At 38.4% G+C, this 10,801-nt stretch overlaps 1 protein-coding gene across 2 annotated transcripts; it reads right to left on the bottom strand.

Moving 5' to 3' along the window:
* Positions 1–170: 170 nt before the first annotated feature.
* Positions 171–7,066, bottom strand: tzn (hydroxyacylglutathione hydrolase tenzing norgay). 2 transcript variants are annotated; one of them, XM_089638102.1, is made up of 5 exons: positions 6,984–7,066; positions 4,506–4,734; positions 3,084–3,304; positions 2,404–2,636; positions 171–869 (listed from the first exon to the last, which is right to left on the bottom strand). In XM_089638102.1, the coding sequence occupies exons 2-5, from the start codon at positions 4,673–4,675 to the stop codon at positions 729–731; spliced, it is 765 nt and encodes a 254-aa protein (XP_089494228.1). In that variant the 5' UTR covers positions 4,676–4,734; positions 6,984–7,066; the 3' UTR covers positions 171–728. The 2 variants fall into 2 exon arrangements, with proteins under 2 accessions (XP_089494228.1, XP_089494227.1); XM_089638101.1 differs by having other exon boundaries at positions 6,845–7,041.
* Positions 7,067–10,801: the final 3,735 nt, after the last annotated feature.

Raw genomic sequence — 10,801 nt, 5'->3', positions numbered from 1 at the left:
CCCAACCATAAGAATAAAAAGTATTTATGAAATTACATAACATAATAATATCTAAAATTAAAGAAGCATATTGTATTATTTGATAATAATTACAGATAGAAAATACAGCATTCTACTTCTAGTAAGTTTTTATACTACTAATTATCATTTCAATAAAAAAACATTAAATATAATAAGTAATAAATTTATTATACACATTGTATTTTGACACAGATGAAATAACAATTGAATATGTATAAAACAAAAGAAGCATGTATTACGTATCTAATAAACAATTAAAGATAGAATATTATGTACTGCTTCCCAGTCATATTATTTATTCTTCTATATGCTACCATTTATCACACGTATAATAACATAAAAGTGATAGATACACAGATAAAAAGTAATAGAATTTCCACAGATAAAATTGAAATCAGATAAAGCACCAACACTTTTCTGCATGGAGATTATCAATCAAATCAATCCAGAAAATACAATTTGGCTTTTTTATTGAAGAGGTCATATTTCATTGATCAGATTTTTTTTTATTCATGGATTTGGCTAAAAGAATGAAATCGTAATGTTACTAATGGCTCTCTTAGCCTCAAAGTACATAATAGCTGCGGTTGAAAGGTTTAAGAAAAAGTTTGTATTGGACGTTTAATTCAAATCAGTTCCCAATACCACAAGAAGAATAACATAAAAACAACATTGACAAACATGGGCTTGAGCAGTGACTTGGTATGTCATTTGTATGTGTCTTTAATTTTGCGGATGTGCGCCATGGTGGCGATGGCATCGGTGCAGTTGGCGTACTTCTGGACTTCGGGCTCCGTGACCCTCATAAACGGGTTAATTTTCTTTTCTTCGGCAATGGTTGAAGGGACCTGAAAATAAATAATAATATCTTATCAGAGGTTACTGGTTAAAAATATCTAACAATCACCAGCATTTATATTTTAAATTTCAACATTTTTGAGTTCCTCATACGGTACGGGAGGCTTGTCGTCTCTTTGTGGAAAGGCAGGAATGAACCGGAGTCTTGCCGAGACCAGTGATGCAGGATTAGCTAACCCATTGGCATCGAACCCCGGCGGGGGTGTATCGCTGTCTTAAACTCAAACCACACCGGGTACGGCGGGTCTAAAGTATGTAGGTTTAATAACGAAAAATAGACATGCATGCGACTTCTGAGTTTTTAAATTTTAAATGCCAATCGATCTATAGATAAATAAGCATGGAGTCATAGTGATTTTTTAAAATGGCGAGTGGTTCTGGAATGGTTAACGTTGCTCGAAAAACATGTGATGGATGCTTTGAGAACTCTATCATACCACATTAAATTTTTCATTATACTTATATTGTATATGTAAATAAAAATTATGCCTCAATAAGATTGATCAATGTTTTTTGTACCCAGTAAAAAAAAAAAGAAGAGAAAAACTAAAAAAAGGAAGTTATTTTTCTCATATAATTATAATTTTTTTGAACTCAACCTACATTTTTTAGGGTGACCGGGTATCTCATCAAAATGACAGTTTAACACACCTACAAAAAGTGATATAAAGTCATGAAAAGTGATGTAACAAACACTAAGTTAAATGGGTTACATAGGTAACTATTTCACCTAGTTTTTGTTTCATCACTTTTAATGACTACATATCGCTTTTTAAGGTGTGTTTAATTGTAATTTTGATGAAATCCTTAAATTAAATATACCATTCCTAAGAGAAAGTCCAGTTATATTCAATTTTTCAATTATGTCCTAAATCCTGTATCTAAATTTCGCTAATAAACAATTAGATAATGTTAATTAAGTGTTAATCTCAAGTGACCGACCAGGTAAGTATTGTACTGTATATTATCTCCATAAATAGTTAAGTACATAATAATATAGATCACTGTAGAAATGTATTATAAGTTTGTACAGCGCCCTTGAAGTGATTTTGCACAAAAACGGCGCTATACAAGTCATCCAATTATTATTATTATTAAATATCATGGAACCATTTTTTACATAGCTTGATTCAAACAGAAGTAAATTTAAAAAATGTCTACGTTTAAGTTGTATTACATTTAGTACACCACTACAGATTTAAATGATTTGGTACAAAATTAATTCGGAGGTGAGGGTCAATTTTTTAGCTCAACAATTCGAATGACAATGGGTTAACAAAACAACCTGCAAATCTTTCCACAGTAAAGTTGCTGCTGAACACATGAAACAGTCGTAAAAATAATTCTCATTCGGAAAATGCCAACTTTGCATAAATTTGGCAGCGATTCTTAATGCAGTAGAGAATGTTCGCTACGTGATCCATGAAAACTATAACACATACTTTGTGGCAAAATTTGCCGTGTGATGGGATAGATTATGTTGAAAAGCCTGACCATACTGATATGCTTAAGGTTAATACTTACAGTAGGAAGTTTTTCAGCTCGTCTGGCCTGGGCCCACTCGATCTTCTCGAGGATGTCCTTGTTGTCAGGCTCGACGTGGTTGGCGAATTTGAGGTTCTGCAGGCTGTACTCGTGGCCGCAGTAGACTTGCGTCTCCCCGGGCAGCGAGCCCAGCTTCTCCACCAGCGCAGAATACATCTGCTCGGCCGTCCCCTCGAAGAAGCGACCGCAGCCGGCCAGGAACAGTGTGTCACCTGAGAAATTAGACATCTTTGTACATGACTCTGCTGGGGGCAAGTTATGGCTAACGGATGACGGTTGGAATCACAATATCATGGTCGTTCTTGGTTGCAGAGAAATAGATGTCACACACAGGTTAACTGAGCTGACAACCTTCTTCACTTCAACTTCTGCAGAGTGGTAGATACTCTCAGTATCGCCCCGGTGAAAGACCATCTTTCAGAATTGAAACGTTGCTTGAAACGACATTAGCCATGTTTGGTGACATAAAGATCTAAATAACTAGATACTTTCCCACAATCTTCGTTCTTATCACTTTACCTTCACAACTCCTTTCAGTAGTACTGGCCCCACATAGGTTTTTAACATCAGAAGGCTTTTAATATGGGCACACATGATATGTTGTTGATATGATATTAGTTGAAGTCGTGTCTGTATATTTTATATAAATATGTAATTACCTGTAAAAACAGCCCCTTTTCCATTCTTCGGCTTCACATAGTAGCAGATATGCCCCGTTGTGTGGCACGGAGTCTCCATGCAGTGGATGCTCAGCTCTCCAATAGTCAGGACATCGCCGTGCTTTACGTGGTCGGTCATAGAACCGACCCTGTCATCTCCACCATACACCTTCAGGTTAGGCATCTTCTTAACTAGATCATCATTACCACCCGCATGATCCCTGAGATAAACAAAATAATATGGTTGTATAAGGTAGCCTTTTATAAAAAGTCTGTTTTTAACCCTCCCGCTCCGGAATGGGGTAATACACTTCCCTCAAACGAGAGTTTTGTGCGATATCTGAGTTGTTTTATAATATCACATGCTTCATAATTTAGGTTAACCTAGAAAATCTACTCGGTTATCGACCTTCATTTAATGTTTTTATTAAAGGTAAACATATGTTTACAGGAAAAGGTATTTATACGAAGCACAAAGGATACAAAATTATTATAAGCAATGATTATTAGCCTGAAACACAAAAATAAATTGAAAAAATCTTCTGAGAAAAAATAAATGCCGCCGATGGAAAAGCGTACTACCCGTCGGCGGCATTTAATTATTATGAACGACTCTAGACCCTCCAGCATCCCTGCATACAGCTTTTTTATTACATACACATATTTACACTCGATAACAAATAAAAAGTGCATAAAAAATAAAAATAATTTCTCCTCACTATATTACAGGGCTGTCCCATCGTGAATATGCGTTGTAATTAACTTGGTATCAACACAACACTAGCGCTTACCCCCTAAAACCAGTTCACTGAGAGTTTTTATGAAGGAATCTGAATTGACGAAGAAGGTAGAAACTCCTGAAGATATAGTGATTCTCGGTTTACTGGAAGGGAGGGCATCAGACTTGTGCTAACATTTCTCATTCATGCTCGTAAAGTTGGGGAAGCGCACAGTGGGTCATGAGGTGACTGCTCCAGATTTTTTCTTTTCTTTTCGATGAACTGGAGGCAAGCCATGTATGTGACAATAATTTTGGCACCAGAAGGGTTCCAGCCAACTCCCCGCTCCGTAGCTTGGTTTGTTCCCCTCACCCTTATGGGCCCGTGTCCATGGTTTTCTTGGTCTGTGCATATAATCAATATGATTTTAGGGGGAATTGATAGTTTTAATTAATATAATAATACATTGTACGCATATCAAATTAAAACGAAGTTCTACAAAATAAACAACAATAATTATTCAATTTGGGAGGTGGTTATGGGTACCGCCGCCCCAGGAACCATTTATTGGATAACTAACACCTGTGTCATAGGTCACCCAAGTGATTTGCTATGTTTCGTGTTTATTATTTATTATTATTTTCCTCAGAGCCTTCCATGAGGGGTTGATGTAAAAAAAAACAATTATTATAAGTCATCTTACCAATGATGATGGGTGGTCAGCACTGATGTCAGCGCCACTCCCTCTTCCTGGACCGCGGCCAGGACGGTGTTAGGCTCCACGGGATCCACGATGGCGGCATTCTTGGTCACCGGGTCGATGAGCAGGTACATGTAGTTATCCTGCAGCGCTGGCAGCACTCTGATCCTCATGGTGGCGAGAACCTCCGTGGCCTGGGAACTGTGCGAACCTCGAACCTTAAGCGCTTGCACTGCAACAAATATATCCATTCATTATGGTCAATCCAAAGCACTCAATAACAGTGAGAAAGCAGCATGGATTATTTTGAAATCTAAACTAACAAAATAATCAAATGACTTCTAACGGCTAATGACACAGAATGATACAAAAATGTTGTAAATTAATACCAAGATGGAATGGGTTATAAATTCTGGAAAAAAATATAATTTTTTTTAATAAAGAAAATGTTGCTAGTGCAATGATGGAGGTCTTAGCTATCAGAGGATTGAAGCCGCACTGCCTCGGTCACAATGCTCTATCAATTAACTGCTCCGAATTATTAACAAAAACTTAGAAAGTCTGTCTGTCCGTCCGTGTAAGAGCAAATCTAGTTTCCAAGAAACTGGGCATCTTAAACAGGGCTAGCAGATTCTTCAATAGCGACCCTGTTTAAATCTCAAGTATGTACAAAAATTGTATTTGGGAGCCACCTTTGGGCAGGAGCCCTAAAATACTTGAGTTTGTGCAAAGGGGGGCGGTTCGTCTGATTGACAATCCATTGTTATCAGAACGATTGCCATCTCAGATGCACAGTCGCAATGTAGACATGCTGTGTCTGTTCTACAGGTATTTCGATGGAGCCTGCTCTAAGGTGCTAGCAGCATTGGTTTCCTGTGCACCGGTGTGTATATGCGAAACTTGGCAGACACGAGTGGAACACCCGTTTACAGTTAATGTTTTCTTCAAGATAATGGGTCGTTTCTTCGACTCGATTTTGTGTAAGTCAGCTCGTATGAGGAACTAGACGGGCGCTATTGTAAGTTGTCACATAAAACAAAAAAAATTGGGTCTGGCTAATGATCCTAAAGGACAACTTCCCACTTATCAAGATCATTGTTTCCATTTCATTAATTTTTTAGAAGTTTGGCTTTCGACTAGTTGTTCCGACATCTGCCCATATAACTGAAAAGATTAACGAATGGAAGTGTGTTGTGGGCGTTTCAGTGTGCTTAAAGTAAGCTCAATTTTAACTTACTTCTGTTGAAATTGTTCAAAATTTTCAAATAACGAAACTCAATTGTGAACAGATCATAAATTTCATTAGCCTGCCTTGGATCTTTCTAGGACTTAAAGTCTTATGTAACGGTTTTCATGACTGATTAATTCTTTGTCAAACTTCAGATAAATTTTTATCTACAATGTTTACAAATTTAAAGTGAATGTGAAATCGGTAAACTTGTGGAATTCCTCTGCGTGCAGACTCTTTAAAAAAACAACACTTGATTTCAAATTAAATATCTAATGGAGACAACTATTTTAAGTCGGGGGTTTAAGTAAATATGCACAAAAATCGGTTTTTAGGGTGTTGGTTTAGATTATTTTAATAATTTATGCGCATTAACCTTCAACCTTAACTTTAATTAAGAAAAAATTGAACTTTAATGCATCTTTTATCATCTCCCACAGCATAAATAGCAATTCTTGTAGTATTATGTTGAAACCAAGTGCTATTTATAATTTTATTGAGTATTAAGCGTGCAGCGGAAATCGATAAGTTTATCCATAGATCTACAATTAGTGCTACGGTATACTAATATCTCGTTGAAACTTATTCCACTATTAGAACACAATAAGCGGTTCGCATTGACCGGATTCGGTAGTTTTAGTTAGAGCGTTGGGAGAGTTGGAGGTAAAAAAGCGGAACCTATTTTTTCGCTTCATGTCTCATCTAAATATAATACATCAATGAGTTTATCAAATTATTTTTGTTTTTGACAGTGATAGAAAAATGGATTAGTCTGGTAAAAAGATGATTTTTGATAATATCTGATTATCAAAATTAAATATTTTATCTGATAGTATCTAGTCTCAGATAAACATGATAAAGTTGTGCATTCACAAAAATCGCAATTTGTTATAAAAAACCGAGTTTCAAAAATCAGACTCGTCGATCGATTTGTGCATGTGCAATATGCGCATTGTGCAGCAGATGTAAATAATTATTCACAACAAGTAAAAAAACCATAACAATTACGATATTTGCGTATGAAAAGAGAGGTTCAACGTTAACATAGAATCAAAACATACCACAATAAGAATAGTAAACAACAGAAAAATAATGGTAATGATAATGAGCCTACCTCTAAAATACAAAGCGGTTAGTTTTTGTGAAACACTGTTTGGCAAGGCACTAAATATCTGGGCGAACATTTGTACTAATCTTAGATTAATATATAACAAGCGATATCATTATACAAGTGGAGAATTGTTGAAATAAACCTGTTTTCTCAGAGATAAGAAACGTCAAAGTTTGGAGGAGGAAGTGTATTTTTCTGTTTTTCACCGGCGAATGTTCTAATCGGTGTTGCCAGGCTAAAAAATAGTAACTCCCTAGAAAAGGGATAAAAAAATCCTGGATATGCGAAAAACTCTCGAATATGAACAAAATAATTGAAGTAAAAAATCAAAATCCGCCTACATCGAAACCTCCCCTTCCAATGAAATTTTTTCATACTTTTTTTTTCGAAAAATATCTTGGTGAATTTTGCTATATTTACGCGAATAACGCGAAATTCTTAATTTTCACCCGATATTTTAGTATTATAAGAAACTAGTTAGGGCCTAAATATTTATTTTGTATAATTTTGACCAAATTGAATAGCAGGAGAAGGAGAAGGCAAGTTCATCATATGAATTTTCAGAACAAATTTATTAATCAGGCTAGCAGATTCTTAGATAGTAACCAGCCCCATACAACAGGGGAATTAGCCTAGTGTGATAGTCAAAAGAAAATGTGCTGCATCATCGTGTAAATATTTATTAAATAAAAAAATCTCAAGTATGGGGAAGTCCCGTAACGCCGGACGGCACCTAGCGCCGGACACTCGTACTATCTCGGCAATTTAAAACGCGTGCGATTCAAAGATGGCGACAGGGGTGCGGTGGAGCGCAACAATACAGGGTCACGGAAAACAACTGGCCAGTGACAGTGACAGTGAGGCCGCGGTAGGAGCTGGCGATTGCTGTTTTTGGCGGGAGAACGATGTGTCACTTAAGATCCAAGTTGGTGTTACTGCTATGTTTTAATGTGTACGTGTTTATGGTAATTAATTAAGATAGTACTCCATTACTATTTGTAGATTGTGAAAGTTTTTGCTGATTTCCAAACCAGTTTTGATCACGTAATTTTGGCGATTACTTGTTCCTTAGTAACGGACATAAAGGTGTTCCTTAACACCGGACAAGGAACAAGTTTTTTTTATCTCGTAAGTATGTACTCTTTTTATAATAATTGTTCAAAACTACAATGGCCGATAAGGGAAAACAAACCAAGGGCTTGATGGTCAAAGGAAAAAGTGGAAAGAAATGGAACCATTAACTCCAATACCTGAACCCGACCCAGAAAAACGACTTGCGTAGTTTGCTTAGAGGACCACAACGAAGACTGGATACAGTGCTCTAGCTGCAATGGGTGGGCACATGAAGCATGTGCAGACATCCCTGGAAGTGCAGATGCCTACATAATGTGATCGATGCAGATTGTTTTGAAAGTGTCCGGAGCTGGGGGTTCGAACTTAAGTCCGTCCGGTAGTAGGTGCCACTTGCAAGAATTTAATTTTTTATCACCAAATTTTAATTTAGTTTTAAAAAATAGTTTGTGCAGAAGTTGCATTTTTGTTGACTTATTGTTATTTTATACTTAGTTGAATTAATTATTTCAAAAATGAAGTTTTTTTTCACGAATTGTTTTTTTTTTAAACCTTAGGTGTCCGCCACTGAGGGACTCCCCCCTACGCCTAATAATTGAATATGGGAGACACCTTTGGGCTGGAGCTCCACAATACTTGATTCCGTACAAAGGACATCGGTCCGTCTGATTGACAACCCAATATTTAAAGACCGATTGCCATCTCTAATTCACAGTCGCAATGTGAACACTCTGTTCTACAGGTATTCGTTCGTTGGTTCGTTGGTTGGTTATTTCGTCGGTTTGTTCGTTCATTCGTTTGTTGGTTGGTTGGTTCGTTGGTTCTTTCGTTGGTTGGTTGGTTGGTTCGTAAGTCGGTTCGTTTATTCTTCTGTTCGTTGGTTGGTTCGTTGGTTCGTTCGTTGTTTGGTTCATTCGTTGTTTGGTTCATTCGTTGCTTGGTTCATCCGTTGGTTGGTTCATTCGTTGATTAGTTCGGCCATTCGGTGTTGTCTGTTTCAGGAAATTTTCAGTGACTTTCCGCGGAGTTTACCAGTCCAGAAATATTATTAATCCACATTTTTTTTCAGGAAGAAGCCACATCCAGATGGAGGTCCAGTAACACTATAAATCAATTTTATGTTTTGTTTGCGTTTCAGTTGAAAGAAGAAAGAAGTGGGGTGGGGTAGGTTTGGGTAGTTGGTTAGTAGTGGGGTTGGATAGTTGCTTTGTAGTTGGTTGGTAGTTGGTTGGAAGTTGGTTGGTAGTGGGGTTGGGTAGTTGGTTTTTTTAATTTATTTTTTTATATTAACTCCACACAGGAGGCCCTGAAGAAAATAATTTCCCTCAGGGCCTATGTCATCTTTGGGGATGCTGTGTGGTGGGTTTTTTTGTGGAGAGGAAGGAGTGAACATGGGTCTTGAAGAGTCCCATGTTGTAGGAGGGAGGAAACACAGAGGCCGGCAGTTCGTTCCACAGCCGAGCTATTGAACCTAAGAACGAGTCGTAGAAGCGACCCGTTCTCATGTGACAAATGTCAACTGTGTACAAATGTTGGGCGCGCGTTTGGCGTGTATCCCGACTACGCACCGGTGCCGAAGGGATCAATGATGCTAGTTCCTCAGAGCATCTTCCATTGTAATACCGATAGAACAAGGACAGCATACCTACCTGACGCCAGTGCTCTAAAGATTGCAGTCCGTTTGTTAAGATTGGGGAATCTATCAAACGGACCGCCCGTTTTTGCACAGAGTCAAGGGTTTTTTTCAGGTATTTAGGGGCTCCGGACCAGAGATGGCTGCCAAATTCGACAGTAGGGCGCACTTGCGATTTGTACAGGATCAGCAGTTGTGTACTATTAAAGTATCTGCGGGCCCTGTACAGTACGCCCAGCTCCTGAGAGGCCAACTTTACTCTGGCTTCGATGGAGCCCCCGTACCTGAGCTGGTCACTTATACACCAAGCATATCAATGGAAGGCCTGTTCGGAAGATTGCTTCCGTTGAAGGAGACTAGATTATCATTTGGATCCCTTTTTAGACGTAATCAGACAGGATTGGGTCTTTGAAACATTAAATTCGACGTGATTATTTTTACCCCAGGAGGAAATACTCTCGAGATAACCGTCCCTTCTCTGCTTCAAAGCCCTCCGAGCCGTTGGAGTTTGTGTGCCCTTTGGGGGCTTGTCAAACAAAAAGCTATTGTGAACTGTACTGTCATCCGCGTAGCAATGAATCGGTGCACATGTCAAAAGGTCATTGATGAGCAACAAAAACAAAGTCGGAGACAGAACCGATCCCTGTGGGACGCCAGCATTTATAGAGTGTGAGGAAGAGGTGAAACCGTCAGCAACTGCCTGAATCGACCTATCCCTTAAAAAGTCAGCAATCCACGTACACAGAGATGCGGGAAGTCCGTAAGAAGGCAATTTGTTGACAAGTCCTCGGTGCCAGAACCGGTCAAAGGCCTTGGATATGTCTAGTGCGACCGTTTGGGTCTCACCGTGACGTTCCAGGCACCGCTCCCAAACATGCGACACATACGCGAGAAGATCATCGCACGAGCGGTTCCGCCGGAATCCGTATTGACGGTCGTTGGTAGTTGTTGGTAGTTATTGGTAGTTGGTTGGTAGTTAGTTGGTAATTGCATAGATAATGTTTTGGGTTATTGCATGGTGCATGATATTCGGGTAAATGTTAATCAAGCAATATCATTAATCCATATTTTTAAGGAAGAAGCCGCTTCCAGTCAAGTGTCCAGTAACATTATTAATCAATTATATATCTTTTGTTTGTGTTTTATCTTTTTCAGCTTCAAGAATAAAATAAGTGTTGATTGAAGTGTTGTTTTATGTGGGGTAACGTGGAGTGGGGTGGGGTTGGGTGGGGCTGGGTGGAGTGCCCTGGACTTCG

The sequence above is a fragment of the Hesperophylax consimilis genome, chromosome 12, assembly GCF_061612785.1.
Source record: "Hesperophylax consimilis isolate HC1 chromosome 12, BYU_Hcon_1.0, whole genome shotgun sequence".
Lineage (NCBI taxonomy): Eukaryota > Metazoa > Arthropoda > Insecta > Trichoptera > Limnephilidae > Hesperophylax > Hesperophylax consimilis.
This window is presented reverse-complemented; position numbering and strand designations above follow the sequence as displayed.